At 51.0% G+C, this 24,398-nt stretch overlaps 1 protein-coding gene across 3 annotated transcripts; it reads right to left on the bottom strand.

Moving 5' to 3' along the window:
* Positions 1 to 11,653: 11,653 nt before the first annotated feature.
* Positions 11,654 to 23,590, bottom strand: MAG (myelin associated glycoprotein; the record flags this gene model as incomplete). 3 transcript variants are annotated; one of them, XM_082605834.1, is made up of 10 exons in its annotated part: positions 11,654 to 11,818; positions 12,811 to 12,910; positions 13,915 to 14,011; positions 14,363 to 14,650; positions 19,427 to 19,687; positions 20,950 to 21,207; positions 21,294 to 21,411; positions 21,538 to 21,590; positions 22,996 to 23,364; positions 23,545 to 23,590. In XM_082605834.1, the coding sequence occupies 10 exons, from the start codon at positions 23,588 to 23,590 to the stop codon at positions 11,654 to 11,656; spliced, it is 1,755 nt and encodes a 584-aa protein (XP_082461960.1). The 3 variants fall into 3 exon arrangements, with proteins under 3 accessions (XP_082461960.1, XP_082461958.1, XP_082461959.1); XM_082605832.1 differs by having other exon boundaries at positions 21,294 to 21,590; XM_082605833.1 differs by having other exon boundaries at positions 12,817 to 12,910; positions 21,294 to 21,590.
* Positions 23,591 to 24,398: the final 808 nt, after the last annotated feature.

Raw genomic sequence — 24,398 nt, 5'->3', positions numbered from 1 at the left:
GGGATAGGGAGGGTGGGAGGGAGGGAGATGCAAGAGGGAAGAGATATGGGGATATATGTATATGTATAGCTGATTCACTTTGTTATAAAGCAGAAACTAACACACCATTGTAAAGCAATTATACTCCAATAAAGATGTTTTTAAAAAAAAGAATATTATTCAGCCATAAAAGAAGGATATCTTGCCGTTTGCTACCACATGGATGGGACTGGAGGGAACTATGCTAAGTGAAATAAGTCAGACAGAGAAAGACAAATACCATATGATCTCACTTACATGTAGAATCTTTAAAAAAATGAAAATTGACTCATAGATACAAAGAACAGATTGGTGGTTGCCAGAGGCAGGGAGTGTGGGGTGGGTAAAATGGGGGAAGGTGGGCAAAATGTGCAAAATTCTTGTTATAAAATAAATAAATCCTAGGGGTGTAATGCACAGCATGGCGACTATGGTTACTAATACTGTACTGTATATTTGACAGTTGCTAAGGGACTAGATCTTAAAAGTTCTCATCACAAGAAAAATTAATTCTGTAACTATGTATGGTGATGGATGTTAACTAGACTTATTGTGGGGATGGTTTTGCACTAAATACAAATACCAAATCATTATGTTATACACCTGAAACCAATATAATGTGATATGTTGATTATACCTCAGTTTTAAAAAGAAAGTAGGAGTGGCTATAATAATAATAGAAAAGTGGATTTCAGAACAAAGAAAATGACCAAAGCCGGAGAGGGATATGTTATAATAAGGAAAGGGTCGATCCATCAAGAAGACATAGCAATCTAAATGTGTAAGTACCAAAGAGCAGACCTACAAAATGTGTGAGGCAAAATCCAACAGAAGTGAAAGAAGAAACAGACAAATCCACAATTACAGTTGGAAAATTCAACACCCACCCTCAACAACTGATAGAAAAACTAGACAGAAAAGCAGCAAGGATATATAAGAACTCAACGACACCATCAACCAACAATATCTAACTGACATTCATAGAACACTCCACCCCAAACAACATAATACACATTCTTTTCAGGCGCCCACAGAACGTATACCAAGATAAACCAAATTTAGGGCCATAAAACAAGCCTCAAAAATTTGGAAATAATTGAAATCACATAGAGTATATTCTCTAACTACAATGGAATCAAACTAGAAATCAATAACAGAAACATCTCCAAACACTTGAAAACCAAACAGCACACTTCTAAATAATCTATGGGTCAAAGGGGAAATCTCAAGGGAAATTTAATAATACATTGAGCTGAAAGAACATGAAAATAGAACTTATCAAATTTGGGGGGACACAACTAAAATACAAGGGGGAAATTTATAGCACTGAGTGCTTACATTAAAAAAAAGTAAGTCTTGGGAGTTCCCTGGCAGTCCAGTGGTTAGGACTCGGTGATTTCACTGCCGAGGGTCCTGGTTAAATCTCTGGTTGGGGAAAGAAGGTTGTGCAAGTCAAAAAAAAAAAAAGTAACTCTCAAATCAATAATATAAGATTCCAGCTCTAGAAACTAGACAAATAAGAGCAAAAAGCAGGCATAAGGAAGGAAATAATAAATATAAAGGCAGAAATCAATGAAACTGAAACAGAAAAATAATAGAGGAAATAAAATACCTGGTTCACTGAGAAGATCAATAAAATTGACAAATCTTTAGCAAGACTGACAAATAAAAAGAGAGAAATTGCTAATATCAAGAGTGCAACAGAGGATATAAGTACATATCCTGCAGACATCAAAAAGATAATAAGGAATACTATGGAAAACTCTATACACATAAATTTGGCCACTTAGATTAAATAGATCAATTCCTCAAAAAGTACAAACTACCACAACTCAATCAATATAAATCAGATAATTTGAATAGCCTTATAACTACTAAGGTAATTTAAAACATGAAAGAGAAATGTTCAGGCCAATATGGTTTTTACTGGAGAATTCTACCCAACATTTAAAGAAGAATTAACACCAATTCTACATAATCTATTATGTAGAAAATATTACAGGGAATGCTTCCCAACTCATTCCATGAAGCCAGTATTACCCTGAAACCAAACCAAAGCAAAAAAGACAAAGATGGTACAAAAAGGAAAACTACAGACCAATATTCCTCATGAAAATGGATGCAGAAGTCCTTAACAAAATATTAGCAGATAGAATTCAGCAACATATAAAAAGAACTATACAACTACAACCAAGCAGGGATTATTCCAGGTATGCAGGTCTGGTTCAATATTCAAAAATCAATCAATGTAATCTCACATTAATGGGACAAAGAAGAAAAATCACATGATCATATAAATTGTTGCAGAAAAAGCATTTGACAAAATTCACCACCCTTTTATGATAAACTCTCTGAAAACTAAGAATAGAAACTTCTCAACTTGATTACCTACAACTGACCTACAAAAAATACAGCTAACATATTTAACACTTAGCAGTGTTAATACTTTCTCCTCTAAGCTTGGGAACAAGGCAAGGATGTCCACTCTCAATCACTCCTACTCAGTATAATACTGGAAGATCTAGACAGCATAATAAGACAAAGAAAAGCAATAAAAAGCATATAGATCTGAAAGAAAGAAATAAAACCTATTTACAGATAACATAATGGTCTATGTAGAAAATCCCAAGGAACCTACAAAAAAAATTCTAAAACTAATTAGTGAATTCAGCAAGGTTGCAGAATACAAGATGAACACAAAAATTAGTCACATTTCTTTATATTAATAATGCATATGTGGAAGCTGAAATTTAAAATATAATTCTATTTCCAATGGCTTAAAAAAAGAAACACTTAGGTGTCATAAATCTAACAAAACATATGTAAGACTTGTATCCTGAAACTACAAAACACTACTGAAAAAAATCAAAGAAGACTTCTTCAATAAATACCATGTTCATGAATTAGAAGACTAAACATAGTAAAGATGTCAATTTTCCCCAAACTGATATACAGATTTAATGCAATTACTATCAAAATCCCAGCAAGATTTTTTGTAGATATAGACAAGATTATTCTAAAGTTTATAGAGAAAGAAAATGAACTAGAATAGAAAACATTTCTGAAAAAGAAGAACAAAGGGAGAGGAATCACTCTACCTGATTTAAGGCTTATTATAAAGGAATATACAATAGTCAAAACTGTGTGGTATTGGTGGGGGGATAAACATGTCGATCAATTGGACAGATAAGAGGACCCAGGAATAGCCCTACACAAGAATAACCAACGGATATTGGATAAAAGAGCAAAAAATGATTCAATGGAGGAAATATAGTTTTTTCAACAAAGGGTGGTAGAACAATTGGATAGCCATAGGCAAAACATGAACTTCAACCTAAACCTCATACTTCATACAAAAATTAACTCAAAGTGGATCATAGACTCGCATGTGAAACATTAAACTATAAAACTTTTAGAAGATAACATAGGAGAAAATTTGGGGTACATAGGGGATGATGAAGAGTTCTTAGACATGAGATCAAAAGCATGACCCCTAAAACTCAATAAACTGGACTCCAAAATTAATTTTTTTGGCTCTGGGAAAGAGTTTTCTAAGAGAATGAAAGGACAAACATAAACTGGGAGAAAATATTTGCAAGCCACTTATCTGACAAAGAATTCATATCTAGAATGAATATGTAGGGATTTCTCCGGTGGCGCAGTGGTTAAGAATCTGCCTGCCAATGCAAGGGACACGGGAAGATCCCACATGCCGCGGAGCAACTAAACCCGTGGGCCACAACTAGTGAGCCTGTGCTCTAGAGCCTGCGAGCCACAACTACTGAAGCCGGCACACCTACAGCCCGTGCTCCATGACAAGAGAAGCCATCGCAATGAGAAGCCCGTGCACCACAACGAAGAGTAGCCCCCGCTCGCCGCAACTAGAGAAAGCCCGCGCGCAGCAACAAAGACCCAAGGCGGCCTAATTAATTAATTAATTTTAGAAAAGAAAAAAATAGGGCTTTCCTGGTGGCGCCGTGGTTGAGAGTCCGCCTGCCGATGCAGGGAACACGGGTTCGTGTCCCGGTCTGGGAAGATCCCACATGCCGCGGAGCGGCTGGGCCCGTGAGCCATGGCCGCTGAGCCTGTGCGTCCGGAGCCTGTGCTCCGCAACGGGAGAGGCCACAACAGTGAGAGGCCCACGTACCGCCTAAAAAAAAAAAAAAAAAAAAAAAAGATGGGCAAAAAATAAAAGAGGTGGGCAAAAGGCATGAAGAGACATTTCACTGGAGACGCTATATGGATGGAAAATAATCACATAGGGACTTCCCTGGTGGTCCAGTGGGTAAGACTCTGTGCTCCCAATGCAGGGGGTCTGGGTTCGATCCCTGGTCTGTGAAGTAGATGCCGCATGCATGCCGCAAGTAAGAAATCTGCATGCCTCAACAAAGATCCCGAGTGCCGCAACTAAGACCCGGCACAGCCAAAATAAATAATAAATAAATAAATAAAATTTAAAAAGTAATCCAATAAAAAGATGTTCAACGTCATTAACCTTTAGAGAAATGCCAATTAAGATCACAATGAGCTATCACTCCTACACACCTATTAGCTAAAATTAAAAAATAGTGGTAATAGCAAATGCTGGAAAGGACGTGTAGTAATGGAATCTTTTATATATTGCTAGTGGGAATGTAAAATTGACCAGCCACTTTGAAAAACAGTCTCAAGACAGTTTCTCCAAATGTTAAACATAGAATTCCCATCTACCTCTGTGATTCCACTCCTAGGGTATATACCCAAGAGAAATGAAAACACACCCACCCAGAAATTTGAACACAAATGTTCATAGCACATTATTCATAAAAGCCAAAAAAATGGGAACAACCCAGATGTCTATCAAGTGATGAACGAATAAAGAAGATATGGTGTATCCATACAATGAAATATTATTTGGCAGTAAAAAGAAATGAAGTACTGTAGAGATCCTGCAAAATGATGAACTTGAAAACATTAAGTGAAAGAAGCCAATCACGAAAAGTCACAAATTGTATGATTCCATTTCTATGAAATGTCCAGGAAAAGAAAATCTGTAGAGACAGAAAGTAGATTTAGTTGTTGCCTAGGGCTGGGGTAGCGGTGTCGAGAGGAAACAAGGAGTGACTGCTGATGGGCTCGGGTTTCTCTGGGGTGATGAGATGTTCTAAAATTGACTGTGGTGATGGTGGTGCAACGCTGTGAATATACTTAAAACCATTAAAGGGTACACTTTTTTTTTTTTTTTTTTTTTTTTCTGTACGCGGGCCTCTCACCGTTGTGGCTTCTCCTGTTGCGGAGCACAGGCTCCGGACGTGCAGGCTCAGCGTCCATGGCTCACGGGCCCAGCCGCTCTGTGGCACGTGGGATCTTCCCGGACCGGGGCACGAACCCATGACCCCTGCATCGGCAGGCGGACTCTCAACCACTGCGCCACCAGGGAAGCCCAAGGGTACACTTTAAGTAGGTGGATTGTATGGCCAATTAGAAAATGGGCAAAAGACAAGAAAAGACATTTCACCGAAGAGTATACACAGATGGCAAATAAGCCCGTGAACAGATGCTCAGCTCCACTAGCTGAAATGCAAATCAAGACCATACAAATCACTGCATACCAACGAAACGGCTAAAATAAAAAATAATAACAATATCAAATGCTGGTGAGGATGCAGTGAAACTGGATCATTCATGCATGGCTGGTGGGAATGTAAAATGGTACAGCCACTCTGGAAAATAGTTTGTAATTTTCTTGAAAAACAAATGAAATATTCCTACCGAATGACTCAGCAATTGCACTTCTAGGCATTGATGCCTAAGAAATGAAAATTTATGTCCACACCAAAGCCCGTACACGGTTGTTCATAGCAGCTTTATTTGTAATAGGCCCAGACTGGAAACAACCTACACATGCCTCAATAGTTAAATGTTTCAACAGTTGTGACACATCCATACCGTGGAGTACTGTGTAGCAATGGAATGAAGTATTGAACAGGCAGCAACTTGGAAAATTCTGAAGGGCATTTTACTGAGTTACAAAAAACCCCAGTCCTAAAGGGTCATGTACCATATGATTCCTTTTATGTAATATTCTTGAAATGACAAAAAGGTAGAGATGGAGAACAGATTACTGGTTGCCAGGGGTTAGAGACAATAGAGGAAAGGGAAGTGGATGTGACTACAAGGGTGATCTTTGCGGTAATGGAATAATTCTGTATCTTGACTATAGAGTTACATACATCTAGACAAGAGATAAAAGGACTTAGAACTACACACAGGTTGTACTAAACATAATTATGTAACAAGTACTTAGAACTACACACAGGTTGTACTAAACATAATTATGTAACAAGTACTTAGAACTACACACAGGTTGTACTAAATATAATTATGTAACAAGTAACCATGGGAGGAAACTCAACACAGCGCTCACCAGACTTCTCTCTTCTATCTTTGTCACTTCCTGTAAGTCTATAGTTATTTCAAAATAAAAAGTTTAAAAAAACCCCAAACCCCAGTGATCTCAATGGGGGACTCCCAGGCCAAGGGACAAGATCCCAAAAGTCTTCTGGGACCCACTGGGGACCCACAGTCCTGCTCACTGCCTAGAAGGAGCGTCTGAGGCCTCTGCTGGCACAGTTCCAGGCACTGCTGATGGTCCTGCCACAGGAGGAAATTGAGCAGGGGGTTCATGGACGTGCCTTGATTTCTGGAGGCCAAGGGCCACATGGAGGAGGAAAGGGTGGGGAAGCAGGACTCCTGAGAATGTAGCTCTGGTGCCTTCACATCTTTCCCTCCAAAGAGGTAGATGGTCTCTGTTTTGGGTCACTTGGCTTGGCTGTCCCCACCCTGCCCTGGAAGCAGTGGAGCCAAGCACCTGGGAGCATCACTGTGAGGCCTGGGTTGCCTTCCGCACCTAGCTGTGTGCCCCCTCTGAGCCCACTGTCCAGGCTGAAAGATGGGGATGACAGTGCCTTTCTCACAGGGTTAGTGAGGTCACACACGTGCTGCACTCAGCTGCATATGAATGACAAGCACCTGTTAAACAGACCTGGGCTCAAATCCCTGTCCTGCCATCTGTCAGCTGTGACCTCCCTCAGTTTCCCCTCTAAGGATGATGCAGACACTGGCGGTTCTGACTTCCTGAGTGTGCCGTGAGCAACTGCAAGCATGTAAAACGCTTTGCAGGATGGCCGTCATGAAATGAGCACTCTGTAAAAGTCAGCTGTCATTATTACCAACAGTTCCTTGCTCGGTTTGACCAATACTTCATGGTGACATCACGTCACATACCTTTGGCTGCTCGATTCCAGACTGAGTTTGACAGAGAGGCCCTTTGAGATAAAACAGTGGTTCCCCTCCTGCTCTCCAGCGAAGATGTTCCAGGCAGACCAAGCTCTGGGGATGGGAGGGGGTGGGGGGAGTGGTCTTCTCTTCAGCTGCTGCCCTCCCTGCCCATGAGCTGAGGTTGTCACCTCCCCTCCAGGGATCAGACGGGAACTGAGAGTGAGGAAGGTGGGGAAAGGAGGAGGCTTGGATCCTCCTGGGAAGAGTTGTGAGTCCCCCCCCACCCACCGCAGAGGAGGAGACTTGGAGTAGCCAGCATGGCCTGGAGCCCTTTCATTGATGGGGATAATGGAGCCGCCCACCCCAGGCACTGGTCCTCAGGACAGCGTGGGGGGCGACCAGGGATGGCTCTTCTCGGCCAGGAGCGACCCAGGATGTTGGAGGGAGGCGAGGGACAAAGTGGTCCATGTTGTCATGCTTGGTGCCTGGCCATCCTCCCTCCTGCATCGGGTGGCCCATCCCTCCCGACAGCTGCAACTGTGAGACCTGTTCGCCTCTATTCCAGTGCAGCCAGACCTCTTCTCTTGCACGTGTCCCCGTCCCTCTGAGTCACTCTGACTCTTCCTCAGCTTGAAATGTCCCCAGGGAGGGGTCCCGTCAGCCTTGCCTGTCTTTGAACATGCTAAGCAGAGCATGCTGTGTTCTCCACCAAGCTAGTTCCTTTCGACCTCTCCAGCATGCAAGGAAGTGGCCTTAGATCTAAGCATCTAAGCATCTCAGACTCCTCTCTTCCTTCCCCTCTGTACCAGCCAGTCCCATAAGCTCCCCCTCTAGAATAGGTCCTGATGCTCTTCCCTCTCACATCTCCACTTCTCCTCTCTCTTGTACAAGAGCCGTGGCCTCCTGAGCCCCTTGCCTGCATCCGCTGATCCCCTGCATTCACTGTCCACACAGCTGCCAGCAGGGTCTCTGAAACCTCCAGCCCCTCCATAACATTCCTCTGCATATAACTCTCCAGCAGCTCCCCAGGTCATTCAGAGTAAAACCCTGAATCCTGACTGTGACCTAAAGCCCCTCTGTGATCGGGCTCCCTTGGGCAACCACTCTGGCTCCTACATCCCACTCCACTCACACTGGTTTCCTTCTCATTCCATGAACATAACAAGTACATTCCCACTCTAGGCATTTGTACCTGATCTTGGCTTTCCCTGGACCCACATTCCTCAGAAATCGACAGAGCTCCGTCCCTATCTTCCTTCTCGTCTCTACTCAGATGACCGCTTTCTAAATCGGCAGCTTTGTGAGCACACTGTCCTTCTATCTCTCTTAGTTTCCTTCTTAGCACACTCACTATCTGACCACGTGTTTATCTGGTCTTTGTCTATCTCTTCCACAGGATGTCAGCTCCACCAGGTCAGAGTGTGGTTCTTTTGGTCAGTGCGGCATCCCTAGAGCCCAGCACTGGCTTGGCACAGAGTAGGTGCTCAGTAACCACGAGTGGACAGAGTGGATGAATTCTGGGGGGTCCAGGTGCTGGGCGGAGTGTGATAGCTGAATTGTGGGTCATCACTGAACGTTAGTCCCTCCTACGAGATGGTCTTTGTGTCAGATCACATCACTGCTTTCCAAACTTTAAAGGTTTGCCTGTGACCTTCAGGACTTTTATCCTGTCTGTGAACCACCTGAAACACTTTTATTTCATACATTTCTTTAAATCAATACACTTGATTGGTTTTTAAACTCAGCCTCATCCTAAGCTTTCATCAAAAAACAAAAAATCATGTTTGGTATGCTGCTTTCCTTTTGCTCTGATACAGACTAAATAAAGCATGACTATTCATGTAAACGTCGCTCCACACCCCTCCTGGGGACACCCAGCTCACCCGGGCGGCGCTCAGGCTGCACCGCGGGCAGCACAGGGTTACTCTGACTGTACGTCCCTGATTATTGACACTCCTCCGCCTCTCAGGGTGAAGTCCTTAGGGTCATTCCTCCCAGGCCAGACCTGCTGGAGCCAGGGCCTGTTGTCGGGGGACAGGTGTGTCAGGGCGGGGCCCCTGCACGTGTGCAGGAGCTCTGGTCGAAATGTCTAGTGTGGCTGCTATGAAGCCCCTGCTGTTCTCTGCCACCCTCTCTGACCACTCCAGCCTTGTTTCAGGTCCTGGAACTTTGCCAAACACATTCCCACTTGGGGCCTTCACACAGGGCATCCCTGAGTGACTTTCCTTCCATAGGGACGCCTCCCGAACCCCGAGACCCTAAGTCACACTTCCATTCTAGGCTCTACCAGCCTTCCCTGTGCTTCTCCTTGGGAGCAGGGGTCCCACTTTGCAGCCAAGCGTTCTGCCTGAGGTCATTTATTTAATGTCCTTCTCCCTGCATGACTGCCAGCTCGGTGAGGAAAGGGCAGGCCTCAGGGTGGGGTTCCGCCCCGCTGCCCACAGCCCTGTTACCACGCACCTCTCTTCCTTTCTCATGCACGTGGACATCCCACTCCAGCCGAAGCAGCCTCGTCACCTTCCTTTCCAACACAGTTTGGTAATTTCTGCCTCTAGACCTTGACTTTGGCCTCTGTTGTATCCTCCGCCCTCTTCAAAAACCAGGGCAGGACCACCTTCCTCAGGAACCTCGCTGGTATCGCCCTCAGCCCTGTGGCTCTATTCTTACCACCCCCTCGGCACCTTCAGACCCATGAGCTCCTGCTGCTTCTCACTGAAACGGCAGTGACGTACAGTGGTCAGCGTGTGGGCTCCAGAGCCAGGCCCTGGGGGCTCAAGTCGGGGCTGCAGCTGGAGGACCTCGAGGAAGTGATGCAGCCTCTATGCCTCGCCTCCTCCAGATTCTCAACGTCATGCATCAGAGTCACCAGGAGGATACATCAAAACACAGACTGCTGGGCCCCAGCCCAGAGGTTTTGATTCCTGCAGTCTGGGTGGGGCCTGAGAATCTGCCTTTCTGACAAGTGCCCAGGTGAGGCTGCTACCGCTGATGCAGGCACCCCACTTGGAGAACCACTGTCGTAGCTGTTAGGGAAAGCAAATGGAGATGAATTCATATAAACCAGGTAGAACCACATGGCACGTAGTAAGCGCTCAGCAAAAATGTTAGCTGTTGATACCAGTTCCTGCCAGTGAGTCTGGCCTTCTTTAAATTCAAGAAGACCTGAGTCCAGGGTCTGGCCACACCGTTTCCTGGCTCTGGGACCCTGGGAAAATCACCTGGCTTGCCTGAGCCCCAGCGTTCTCATCTTCACAGGACTGTCCTGGAGGTCCCTTCCCAGGATAGCCTGAGCTTCCTAAAGGGCTTCAATACACACCTGATGCCTGATGGATAATTCTTGAACCAAGTGAAGTTTGAAAGATTGGGACTTCCCTGGTGGTCCAGTGGTTAGGACTCTGCACTTGCACTTGCAGGAGGCACAGGTTCAATCCCTGGTCAGGGAACTGAGATCCCACGTGCTGCACAGCATGGCCAAAATAAATAAATAAATAATTTTTTTTTTTTCAAAAAAGGAAAAGAAAAAAGATAGAAGCTGCAGAGTACAGCATGAATATGAGGCACGGTGGTCAAACCGACACAGGCTCAGGAAACACTGAGACCTGAGGCCCCCCCGCCGCGACCCACAGGGTACAGGGGGGATGTCAGTGAGTGAAGCCAGCCAGGTGTGGGACAACAGGAAATGATGAGCAGTGTGGCAGATCAGGAGCCAGGCCCCTTCAGAAGAAGCAGCCACCATCTCTTTCAGTGAGATGTGGCAGTGTGTAAGCGCAAGCCCGGGGCTGTCAGTTGCTCCACCTGTGGCAGGAGCAGGAATGAGTGTTGTGATGTGAAATCACCCAGCCGTCAAACATGACCTACTGTGGACCAGAGCAAGCCCACAGCTGCCAGCTCAGAGTGGAAGCAACTTACGGGCGGCTAGCCTGGGCTCAGGGCTAGGATCCCTGAGGACCCAGGGAAGGGCAAGGAGCGGGGTGTGGCAGAGTCCCCAAGGACGGGTCTGAAATCATCAGGATCTAGACAGGTGTTTGGCTTCAGGGCATTTATTTCAGGTTCCTCCGTACAGGCCCTGAGGCCAGATATGGGGACAAGAGACCAGGCAGGGGTAGCAATAAATAACACGGACAGACGGGCTCCCCTCCAGACAGATGAGGTTAAAGGAGGTTACAGGGGAGCCACAATGCGGAGCTGGGGCGCTGGCAGGGCGGGGGCAGCTGGGAAGGAGGGGGAGGCCAGGCCCCCAGGACCTCACTGTCATCTGCCCCGTCCCTTTCCTGCCCCAGCCCCCGCCACTTTGGGGAGGAAGGGAGCCCACAGCCAGTGGGGGCCAGTGAGGGTCCTGAAGGGGTGGTGGCCATCTGGGCCGCCCCCGGCTCCCTCACTTGACACGGATTTCAGCATACTCGGCTAGCTCCTCCGTCAGGGTGTAGCTGTCCTTGGTGGGTCGTTTTCCCAGGTCCGAGTGAGAATAGCTCAGGTCCAGCTCTGGGGGTTCCCCCCGAAGGCCCAGCAGCCTCCTCTCAGATCCCAGGCGCCTGTCACTCTATGAAGGGAACCAACCCATTAGAAGGTCCTGTTCCACCCTTGCCAGATGCAAAGGCTGGAGTCGCTTGCACCCCCCAGAGCTGAGTCCTGTGTGAGCCTCCTTCCTTAAGGACCGCCAGCCCAGCCAGCCCCACGGTCCCCGGTCCCCGTCTGGAGCTGTTGCCTGTGCCGATGCCCCTACGCAAAACAACCTCCTCGCTGCCAAGCCTGAAAGTCGCCCACAAATTCAACGTCTCCAGGAAGACTTCTTCAACATAGGAATTTGGGGGGGGGCACTGAATTCAGTCCATAACATGCTCTGAGATTAAAACCACCTGGTCAGGTGCCCACCTTCCCCAATTTTTGCAAATGCCTGACTCAGTATGTTTGGGTCTGGTGTGGTGCCCCTCGTCAACCTGGGAGATCCTGCGGGTGCAACTTTGGCTTCCCTGTCACGTTTTCCATCCCTGCTCCCCACCTTTGGACACACACACACACACACACACACACACACACAGGACAGTGGCCACAGACACACAGAGGAACAGCAATGGGACAGAATAGACAAGGCCAGGAGTGCTGGGCAGAGCCAGACTGAAGTGAGGACCAACCTGGACGCCTGACGGGGACGCACACACATGCACGCCAACCCCAGGGCCCAACAAGGGCCCAGAGGTGGGCACACTGAGGCCCCCAGAACCTACCTCCTGGGGTGCTCATTCCAGGGTAGAGAGCTCTCTGGACTATTGGAGAAGGAAATGCAGTCATAGACGCAGGCGGGGTGGATGAGGGCTTCTCTTGGGCCCCAAGCTCCAGAGCCCCCCGCCAGGTCTCAGCCTGAGCATCCCTTCCCAGCCCAGGGCCAAGCCAGTCCTCCACACGACCCCTCCTTCCCTTCTGCGGGGCCAGCTCCCCCTCTGCCCCTGGGTCTCCCAGGTCCCCACCAGGCCCTCGGGGTCCCTGGCACACAGGATCTCCAGCTAGCCTGGTGCCACAGGGTTCAGGTCTCACCTCATATTTCTCCGGCACCCCAGAGATGCGGAAGTCGCTGCTGAACAGGACAGGGGGTTCGTCCCCTGCTGAGAAGCTGGGGCTCTCTGTCACATTCTTTCTGCGGGGCAAGACATGTCAGCTCCAGTGGGACCCCCAGGTCCCCCCACTCCCCTCTCTATCTGCAACCCCATCTACCTAAGGAGTTTGGCCCAAGGGACCCCAGAGCTGCTCCCACCCGCCTCTCTAAGATGGGCAGCCAGCCCCTTTGGTGGGCAGCCTCTTCCTGTCCACCACTGCCCACCCCTCCTCTGCTTCCCAGCTGAGGATGAGCCACCCGGGCCCTGGTCTCTGCCACTTTCAGGACCCCAGCCTGGCTGCTCTGGGTTCTCCTCATTCGCTCTGGGGCTATCCGCAACCCCTTGCCGCCAGGATGTGGAGCGGGAGATTAATTCATTGTCAGGAGAGCCGATGTGTGCGCACCACAAGGAAGAAAAATAACAGCAGCGCACTTGTGGCAGGTGGATGTGGCTTGGGACTGGGAAGCATTTTGTTTTGTTCTGTTTTTTTAAGATTTCTTTGATGTGGACCATTTTTAAAGTCTTTTCATTAAATTTGTTATAATATTGCTTCTGTTCTACATCTTGGTCTTTTGGCCACGAGGCAAGTGGGATCCCAGCTCCCCGACCAGGGATCAAACCCGCACCCCCTGCCCTGGAAGGTGAAGTGCCAACCACTGGACCACCAGGGAAGTCCCTGAGGAGCGTTTTCGATACCACAGATACGTGTAATCGTTGGGGTTTCTGGAACCAACTGTGACTGATGTTCTGGCTGCAAGCCAGGGGTCCCGGCTCTCCCCATCACACCGGAGTGGCAGGAGGCCACAGCACAGGATGCGGGGCACAGGTATTAACTGGTGAGAAGTGCTCGGCCCAGGCGCTGGCATGCGTGACCCGACCACGGCGGCCCATGTTAGCCGGGGCCCTCTCTCCTCCATCCAGCTAAACATTCTCAGAGCAGAATCCGCCCTCCCTTGCCCACCCCTAGCCTCCAACTGCTCTTGCCCCTGCCCTGCCCTTGGAGGCCACCCCACCCCGCCCCAGCTCAGCCCGGAAGGCCACTCACTTTCTGCGTGTCTGGGTGATGTAGCAGATGATGGCAATTAGGATGGCAAAAGCAACCACCGCCCCCACGGGCCCGATCTTGGCCCACATCAGGCGATCTGAGGAAAGAGAAGACCCAGGCTCCCTCAGGGCTGCTGGTGGGAATGAAGACACCTGGGTTCTTAGGAGACAGGCTGGGGCAGGGGTGAGAGGGAAAATATTTACACCGCTGGCATATCCTTGCACTGACTGGCTAGCCTGAAGGCCTTTGTTGCTGGAGGGGCCGGTAAAGTACAGGCAAGCTCGGGGCAGCCTCTCCTAACTGGCTGGAAAGGGCATCTTTACCACCCGATCCACTGCGCAGCCTGACCCACGCGCAGCGGCTGGTGATCAGCCTTGGGGAGGGGAGCTTGGATCCAAGAGGGGCCCTGTCTGTCCCTTGACTCCCAGCCCCAGGCCACACCACTCACGGGCTCCCTGGAAGGGCAGCTCCAGGCTCTTGGTGCCATAGAGGTTGTGGGACGAGCAGATGACCCGGGGTGGGGCCTGGGCCTGGCCCCGCAGCGTGAGGATGCTGGTGAGCAGGAGGCCGCTGCGCTCCGAGTACACGAACTCGCGCTCCGTCTCGTTCACGGTCACGTTACGCGAGGGCAGCTCGAAGGCCACGGAGGGCTCTGGGTTGGCTTTTACCACGCACAGGCACTGCACCGTGTCACGGGCCGCCGCACAGTGGGACTCCAGGAGGATCACGGGGGCAACTGCAGGGGCAAGACCAAGACCCCGCGGGCTAGAGACAGGGCCTCGGGGGCTCCTTGACTGTCGCAGAGATGAGCTGCCTGTTCCCCTCTGCACTCTCTCTTACATCCCCCCTAACTCTGCTTACCTTGTGAAACATAAATCAGATCATGGTGCTGCCTGCTCAAAGCCCCCCCTCCAATTGCTCCCCGTGTCACTTAGAATAAAACCCCAATTCTTTGCCTTCGCCTGCAAGGTCCCACAGGACTTAGCCACGCTCTAATCTCTTGCTGTCACCCTGGCTCATTCCCTTCCAGCCACGCCAGCCTCCTTGCTTGTTTCTCATACTTGTGGAGCTTTTTCCAACAGCTGGGGTGGGGGAGGGGGGGTTTTGCGTTTCTCCCTCCGCGGGGAACACTTCCCTGACACCTGCCAAACTCATGCCCTCACTCCAGGCAGCTTCTGCACAGACCATGTCTATTTCTCTGACCACCCCATGTAAGTTGCACATCACTTCACTAACCATTCACTCGAGTTTTCTCCCCAGCACTTATCCCTACCCGGGTTATACACTGGTGTGGTTGGTCTTGTATTTCCATCGAGACAGGCTCTTGCTCAGTCTCCACTCTGTCCCCCACACTTAGAACATGACTTTCTTTTTTTTTTTTTTTTTTTTTGCCATACCACACGACATGCAGGATCTTAGTTCCCTGACCAGGGATCAAACCCAAGTCCCTTGCAGTGGAAGCGCGGGTTCTTAACCACTGGACCGCCAGGGAAGTCCCTAGAACATCCCTTTCACCCGGCAGGAGCTCTGGGAAGACTTACTGGATGAACTACTGCGTTCAGCCAGGTCCCCTTCCAGGCCATCCTACAGATGCCCCTGCTCACTCCCTGGAGCCCCCTGCATCCTGACCCTCCCTGCGTCACAGGATTCCCCGTGGTACCAGGTACCACCCTCCACCCAAGATCATTTTGTTGAGCTTTGCTTTGCTGCCATTTAAATTACAAAAACGATACTGGTATTTTTTTTTCCTTTCATTTTCCAAAATATGAAATTATAATAGAATATTGAAAGTTGCTTTTTAAAGTATGTTCTCTTTGCCTCATGGAGAGTCTGGCACTCCCCTCTGCTTCCTCTAGACTGACCTCTGGTTCTCAGCCCTGAGCAAAACCCACTTCCACATGGGCAAAAGATCCTTGACCCACCCACCCCACTTACTTTCAATTTCCAGTAAAAAAGGAATATGCAGGTAACAGCGAGGGAGCTGGGAGTCACATGACCCATGTATCTGCAATAGGGATCATTCCATTTGGAACCTCAATGTCTACATATCTCTACGTCTAGTAAATTAACAGTGAAATATTCCAAATTCTGTTGAGGCAGACGCGCACTATGCTTGCTGAGGTATTAACAAATTAACACACCACAGAGTAAATTAGTAATGACAAACCTGAACAGACAGTGACTAATTTTTTAAAACTCCTTTCATTCAAGACTGCACCGCTGGTACTGTTGTGACAGTGTTGCGAGAACGCTGACACCCTGTTGCATGTGCTCAGCATCTTTGCAGCATTGCCGGCAGCCTCGCGACCTATGAAACCCTGATTGACACTAGATAAACCCCAGGTCCCACAAAGGATGGGGAGTTTGGGGTGGGACAGCTTTGGCTTGAGTCTCAGCTCTGCCATCTACTGGCTGGTGGCCCTCATCAGGCCACTCAGCTTCCTGGGCCTCCGAGATGGACTTCTCATATGCGCATAGAGGGGTAATGGTCCTTGACTTGCAAGGGGCTACAGGACTCTGTTTTGAAGTGGGCACATGAGTGTGTTGAAAAGGAAGCTTAGGGGTGCTTCCCTGGTGGCGCAGTGGTTGCGAGTCCGCCTGCCGATGCAGGGGACACGGGTTCGTGCCCCGGTCCGGGAAGATCCCACATGCCACGGAGCGGCTGGGCCCGTGAGCCATGGCCCCTGAGCCTGCGCGTCCGGAGACTGTGCTCCGCAACGGGAGAGGCCACAACAGTGAGAGGCCCGCGTACCGCCAAAAAAAAAAAAAAAATGCTTAGGGACTTCTCTGGTTGTGAAATGGTTAAGAATCTGCCTTCCAATGCAGGGGACATGGGATCGATCCCTGGTCTAGGAAGATCCCACATGCCACAGAGCAACTAAGCCCATGCACCACAACTACTGAGCCTGCGCTCTAGAGCCCACGAGCCACAACTACTGAAGTCCGTGTGCCTAGAGCCCACGCTCTGCAACAAGAGAAGCCACCGCAATGAGAAGCCTGCACACCACAACGAAGAGTAGCCCCCGCTTGCCGCAACTAGAGAAAGCCCGTGCAGCAACGAAGACCCTATACAGCGGGAAAAAGAAAAGAAAAGAAAAGAAAAAAAGAAAGAAAGCTTAACATCCCACCCAGGGATCGAACCATTCCAGCAGAGGAAGCAAGTGAGCAAAGCCTTGGCAGCAGGAAGGCAGGCGGATACCCAACCAGGAGTTCAAAGGAGAGATGAGTGGGAACCTAAGAGGATGTCTAAGACTTACGGGGCACAGGGAACATGTCGGGCACTATGGGCGCTCACCATAATTCCCTTAGTGTAAGATACTGTCATACCCGTTTTTCAGAGAAGAGAATCGGGGCTCGGCAAAGGTGAAGCCACTCGTCTGGGATCACACAGCACGTCTCCATCACAAGATGGAGACAGAGCTGGGATTCGGACCCAGGTCAATTCAGCTCTGTCGGGTGCTGGACACCAGTAACATTTCCGTTTCCTCCTATTAAACGGGGGAAGGGCAGTCCCTGCCCCCAATCGCATTGTTGTGAGAATGAAATAGGTCAATATGCGCAAAGGGCTGAAACCAGTCTTCTAGTCATCACAAGGTCTCAGTGAGGTGAGTGCCCTGAAGGTCCCACGTTGTGCTGGGACCCAGCACCCCACCCCGCCCCCGCCCCGCTCAGGAGCACCCACCATTGTCAGCGAGCACGGAAGCCCCGGTGCTAGGGGACGCAGACTTTGGGGACAGAGAGGGGCCTGAAGCCGGACACCCAGAGGGCAAGCACAGCGACACAGGCCTTGGAGCCCAGTGACCGGCTCAGCAGGGGTGGGGTGGGAGGCACAGCTGCTTCTCCCCTCCGGCAGATTGAAGGCCTTGAGTACCTTGGGTACCAAGCACTGCAGGGGAGATGAAGCAGCCAGAGGTTTAAGAACTGGGTAGACAGGAGTCCAGAAGAATCCTGGCACTGGCCAGCCTTCCAGCTGCATGGCCTTGGGGAATTCTGACCTTCAGTTTCTCCTCAAAGGGGATGACGATAACACGTAGCTGCTTCAAGGGGCGACCACAAGGGCTCAGCAAAATAACACGTGCAGGGGATGCAATCCTGGCCCAGAGTAGGCCCTTAATGATCGTTTGCTGTCACCACTCTTATTATACAGGAGGGTCTGTGACTGAAAACATTCGTGAGCTGGAGGTGTGTGTATGATCAGAGGTTTCCATCAGATTCTCAGGGGGTTCTCTGACTCTACACCTAAGAACCCCTGGCTTGGGATATAGGTTTAACGGCGAAAAGTGTGAGGCAGAAGGGTGGGCATGTATGGAGTAGGCGGGGTACCCGCACAACCCATATGCATGATCACGTTGGATGCTGCGAGCGAGCACAGACTGGGAAGGAAGGTGCCCAGAGAGGAAAGGTTAGCAGGGCAGTGGTGGCCATCACCTTGCCCTGGAAGATGGCACTCCAGGAATAATCTGTCCCTGCTGACTACAGCCACATGCCATATTGAGTATACGGACTGTGCTCAAAACCTTCTGGCAAGCTTCTGTGGTAGGGACCATTGTAGGTGGAATAATTTGGAGACAAGTGCCAGAGGCCAGGCTGGAGCTGGGGAGGAAGCAGGGGGAATGGAACTACGAAGGTGACATTCCAGAGGGAGTTGCTGGACGAGGGGGAGTGGAAACTGCAACTTGGGAGCTATGACCCGAGTGATGGCCGGGGTGGGGGTGGGGTGTTGGCGGTGATGTCCATGGAAGGTTGGGAAGGGCTCTGGTTGGCAGTGGAACAATGGGCTTCATTCCCAAGACAGTTAGCTTTTTATATGCGTCCGTCTCATCTCTCTGACTGTACTATTATCTGTTAATACGCTTGGTGTCCTCTTGGTCCTACCCCCCACCTCCCACTGAGCCACACAGCCCGTGCACATAACAACGGCTTGATCAATGTATTCTGATGTCATAACATAGGATGAGGTCAATGGGCAGTACAGAAGAGTGGAACCAGACCACTGTATTTGAATCTCAGTTCTGCCGTTTTCTGGCTGTGTCAGTTTGGGCAAGTGACATAACCTCTCAGGACCTCAGTTTCCTTCTCTGGAAACTGGAGACAGTCAAAGAACCTCCCTCATTGGATGTAAAAAAAACGAAAGAGTGGGTCCCTGTACAGAGCTTCCAAAATTGCTTGGTGCCTAGCGATGCTCCACAAGGGTTAGAGGTCATGGTTATTCTTTTAGTTAACGCAAAGGGGCTGTGGCCACAGGATTCAGAAATCTCCTTGGTCAAAAGCCCACACCAGGATGTGGGGATACCGTATTCTCAGGTGGGACTTGTATTTTCTTGTTATGGATTCTGCTTCCCTCGCTTCCTCATCCTCATCTGCTGGAGCGAAGCTTACCCCTGGTTGGGAGGCATGGGTACCTCCCGGTAACCTGGGTGTCCCCCATTGAGCCGTCTACCACAGGGGTGGGTGGGCAGGAATCAAGCCTGGCTGCCCTCAGCAGGGGCAGCGGATGCAGGGGAGTACTCACACTCCACGGATAGGTTGAAGGCGGTGGCCCTCTGACCGTACTGGTTCTCAGCCACGCACCAGTACTCTCCATCATCCTCAGGCATGACGGCAGGCAGCTCCAGCTGCAGCTCACTCTCATAGATGACCGTGGCCAGAATCTGCTTCTCCTTGAAGATGGTAAGAATAGGATCCGGGTTGCTCTGTGTAGAGCACAAGATGGAGACTGTCTCCCCCTCCACGGCCACCACTGTCCCGTTCACCGTCGGCTTCCAGGGTGCATCTGGGGGGCAGGACAGGGGGCCGATGGTCAGAAGCTCCCACCCCCAAATATGACCCCCGACACCCCAGTCAGGGCACACCAGCTCAGGATGGCTCAGGTAACCCCAGGCCTGGCTGTCTCGTTTACGAAGACGGGGCTCTGCAGCTACAGTGCTTGTGTTTGAACCCTGGCTCTACCCGTTCCCAGCTGTGTGCGGACCCATGTCTAAACCCCTCTGGGCCCCATTTTCCTTATCTGGAAAATGGGCTTAATAATATTCCCAACCTCACAGGGGTCACTGAGAACCAACTGTGACAAGCACTGTTTTAGCCTGAACAAGGTAGATGAAGATCCCTGCCCATGTGGACAGATGCTATATAAGGAAATCAAACATATAGTTGGCAAGGTGGGGATAAGTGCTTTGCGGAAAACTAAAGGTGGGATGGGAAATCGGGGTAGTTGACAGGTTTTTTTTTTTTTTTTTTTGCGGTACGCAGCCCTCTCACCGCTGTGGCCTCTCCCGCTGCGGAGCACAGGCTCCGGACGCGCAGGCCCAGTGGCCATGGCTCACGGGCCCAGCCGCTCCGCGACACGCGGGATCCTCCCGGACCGGGGCACGAACCCATGTCCCCTGCATCGGCAGGCGGACTCTCAACCACTGCGCCACCAGGGAAGGCCCATGACAGTTTTAACTAGGATGGTGAGGGAGGGCGGCAGTCAGCCTAGAAGGAGGTGAGTAGGAGCCAGCCGTGGGGAGGCCCCAGGGGAAGAGTATTTGTGGACGGCACTCAGAAACTGCTGAGTAAATGTTGGCCGGTGCTGTTATTTTTATTATCCCCAGCCCTGGGCACTTTGCCTCAATAAATATTTGTGAATGAATGAATGAATGAATGACCTCTCCTTGGCTCCTTGCTAAGAATCCTGTCTGACGGGCCCCCTCTCCCTGGGGCCCCATAATGTTCAGGGGCTGGGTGAGGCCTGGGTTCTCCTCAGCCCTCCCATCAGAACTGCAATGGGGCTCATTTTAAAATGCAGATTCCCGGAGCCAGGCCCAGCTCTACCCGCAGGAAACTGAATTTAACAGGCTTTCCTGGGGGGCAGGGATTACCTCTGTCTCTTCCCATCTTGCCCTAGCGAGGACAGTGGTGCAGAGACTCGTGGGAAAAACGAAGGAACTCCTTAACCCGCAACCTCCTCTCCATCTCCACCTCAACCACGGGCATGGTGCCCACCGCCCCCCCACTGGGCCCCCAGCTCCGCCCCGGGCGGGGGCGGCGACTCACACATGACGCTGAGCCCCACGGTGCGGTTGTCCTGGCCATAAGCGTTCTCAGCCAGGCAGGCGTAGACGCCGTCCTCTGCGGGCGTCACCTCGTCCAGCTCCAGGGACAGGCTCTCGGTCACCGCCTCCCGGAGCACCGTGCCGTCCCGCATCCAGGTCAGCAGCGGCGGCGGGTTGCTGTCCGCCCCACAGAGCAGGCTGACGTGGGAGCCCTCGATGGTCTCCACCGAGGAGTTCATCTCCACGATCACCGGGGGGTCTGCGGTGCCGGAGACACAGGACGTCAGCGGGCACATGCCGCAGACCCCGCCCCCGGCCCGCCCCCCGGCCCGCACCCAGGCTCACACTTGACGTCCAGGCTGGCGTAGCCCTCGAACTGCAGGGTGGTGTTGGGGAAGGAGGCCTGGCAGCCCAGCCGGTAGCCGTTGGCCTCCCTGGTGGGCACGAAATGCAGCAGCGACACCTGCACCCAGGTGCCCTCGTCCTCGCGGAGCCGCCCCAGCACAGCCGGCTCCCCGAGCCCCTCGTGGCCCAGCCAGCTCAGCTCCGGGTGCAGCTCGGGGCAGTTGTCAGGCACCATGCAGCTGACCTCCACTTCTGTGCCTGCCACAACCTCTGGGGGGACCATGATGTTGGGGGTGTCTAAGTGAGACGGGGAGATGGAGGGTGAGGGAAACAGCATCGGACACCTGCATTGTCCGACTCCAGTTCTGGTACCCGGTCCCCTCCCCATCCTTGGATGCAGAATTCCCTACAACCTTCTCTCCTCCTGGGTACCCTTCACCCAGAAGCCCTCCGCAGATCCAACCGCAGATGTAATAATAACGGAAACAACAATATAGTGGTCTGAGGACTTTACTGTGTGTAACTTGCCAGTTCTTCCAGCCATGCCGAAAGTAGAAAGTGGGTAATGTTATTTTGCTCATTTTGCGGATGAGGAAACTGAGGCCACAGCTAGCATGGGGTAAAACTGAGCTTCCATCCCTGTCACTCTGGCTTCATCGTCTGTGCTCTGGACACTACATTATATTCCTCAAGAAACCTCTCTCCTTCCCATGTTTGCTTTGGTTTACCTTCCACGTGCGTGTGTGTGTGTATGTGTGTGTGTGTGTGTGTGATGTGTCCTGGAGCTGTCTGGCTGTGCCTGGCAGCGGAAGGGGGGGCTCTCTTTCTGCATCAGGGCTGTAATCTGGCTCCTCGTATAGACTCAGAGCTGATGGCAAACCTGAGTCTAAGGGTTCCATGCCTCTCAGGGCCTCTCAGAAATGAAGCAGTAGACCCTACTCTAATTGCCAAAACTGGCCCAGAGCTGCATTTTATTTGACCTAAATTTAGGGTATTTTTTAAAAAAGTATCTGAATCAGCAGCTGATGTTGAAAGAACATAGAAAAGTACACAGTTCCCTTTGAAAATTCGGGAATTCCCTGGTGTTTCAGTGGTTAGGACTCTGTGCTTCCACTGCATGGGGCACGGGTTCGGTCCCTAGGATCCCGCATGCCATGTAGCACAGCCAAAAAAACCCCAAAACAAACAAACAAACAAACAACTGGAAAACTCATAATGCTTGACAGCAATGACCCTGCATTCTCACCCAGCACGACTTAGATAGAGCTGGGCGCCATGTGCCAGGCACTGCTTTGCCCACTTGACAACTATTCCCTCATTGAACTTTGAGTGCTGTCCTTAACCCCATTTTACAGAAGAGGAAAACAAGACCCAGAGAAGTTAAGTAACTTGCCCTCAGTAGCCCAGCTAACATAGGAATCCAGAGGCCTGACCCCAACCCGTGGGCCCCCTGCCTTTACCCCAGGTGTTTCTGGAAGAGTAAGAGCACTGCTTTCCTCTGAGAGCCCTGCTTTGCCTGTTTCAGTCATCTGCGTGGTCCGTGTGAGCAGGGGGTTTGCACCCCTCCCCCCAGCCAAACCAACAAGTCCCTGGTCCTGCCAGCTAGACATCCCTGGAAAGGTGCCAGGAGGACTTCCTGCTCCCCCTGTGCCCCCTGCATGGCCCCAGCCCCACGGCATCTGCACACCCCCTGGGAACTCACTGATGATGTCCAGGACGCTGTGCTCGGAGAAGGTGTACTGGTTGTAGCCCCCCAGGTCCCCGCGGAAGTAGTACTTGCCGCCCAGCTCGGGGCTGAGGTTGCTGAGCAAAAGGGTGCAGTTGCGCAGGCCCAGGTCCCCCAGGAGGCGGCTGCGGCCCTGGAAGCTCTCGTGGACGACTTGGGTGCGTGACTTGAAGACCACTGGTGGGTAGTTTTTCGGGTAGGGGCTATTGAAGTACCAGACGCCGTGCACAACAGCTGGCCGCAGCTCGTCGGGGAAGTCGAAGCGGCAGGGGATGGAGACGCACGTGCCCTCGAAGGCCGAGATGGACGAGGGCATCCAGGCCCCCCAGTGACCCCCGCGAGAGGCTGTGGGCAAGCAGGACCGTTGAGGCTGAGGGACATGTCCTGCCCAGATGCCCCCAACCCCCCTGCTCCCATCACCTTCCACTGCCCTGCGGGGCGGGGGCGGGGTCCAGGGTCCCACAGAATCAACCCCAGCCTGCTCAGGGGCCAAGACCCCAGGAGCCCCAGACCCCCAGGCATTACCTGAAATCATGATCCAAAACAGAGGCAGCGCCGTGAGGAATATCATTTTGTACAGCAAGTGAGCAACAGCTGGATAGGGGAGAAGAGAGAAGAGGGTTAAAGGCCAGGGGAAGTGAAAAGGGTGCTTCTAGTAAGGCTTTAGGAAGCAGCCTGTTCAGATGTTAGCCACTGCTGCTATTATTATTTATAATCACAAACACATCTATGGGCATCAACCATGAACCACCCCCAGTACTTTATTGTACAGATTCATTTGATCTCTTTGAGGTAGGTGCAATGGTTATCCTCACTTTGTAGCTGAGGTCCAGAGAGGTTGAGTAACTTGCCCGAGGCCACACAGCAGGTAAGTGGCAGAGCTAGGATTCAAGCCCTGTCTGCCTGTCCAGGTCTGCAGATTTCACCACCAAACTGTCCTGACTCTATGTGGTAGTGACGTGCTAATAATTATCTTCATCACCATCCTGCCCTTGGGGATCTCCAAAAAGTAAGGATAGAGGCAAGTTTGGACCAGCGTCAGGAAGCAGGGGAAGCCAGGAGAAAGGGGAATTTGTAACCCTCCCCCTCACCTCCGTCTCCCTGAGTTGGGAATGTCTTCTGGTCCCACCTGAAGCTGTCAGACGGCCAACCTGGAACAAGAGTCAGACAGGTGCAAGGAGGTGGGGGCCTGAGGGTCCCCTGCCCCTCCCCGTCCCACTTTCAGGATCTACTGTGAGTAGATCCTGTAGGCTGCCCACATGGTCTCTGTTGCCCATGGATGCTTGGGACCCTCCCACACAGCCTCAAAGCTACTCTGTGGTCACCTCCCGAGGCGAGCTGCGATGGAGGAGAACTCTCGGGAAGAAAAGGGGAGTAGC

The sequence above is a fragment of the Mesoplodon mirus genome (genome assembly GCF_964341445.2).
Source record: "Mesoplodon mirus genome assembly, chromosome: 19".
Lineage (NCBI taxonomy): Eukaryota > Metazoa > Chordata > Mammalia > Artiodactyla > Ziphiidae > Mesoplodon > Mesoplodon mirus.
Note: the sequence above shows the minus strand (reverse complement) of the source record. Positions and strands in the feature narration are given on the sequence as shown.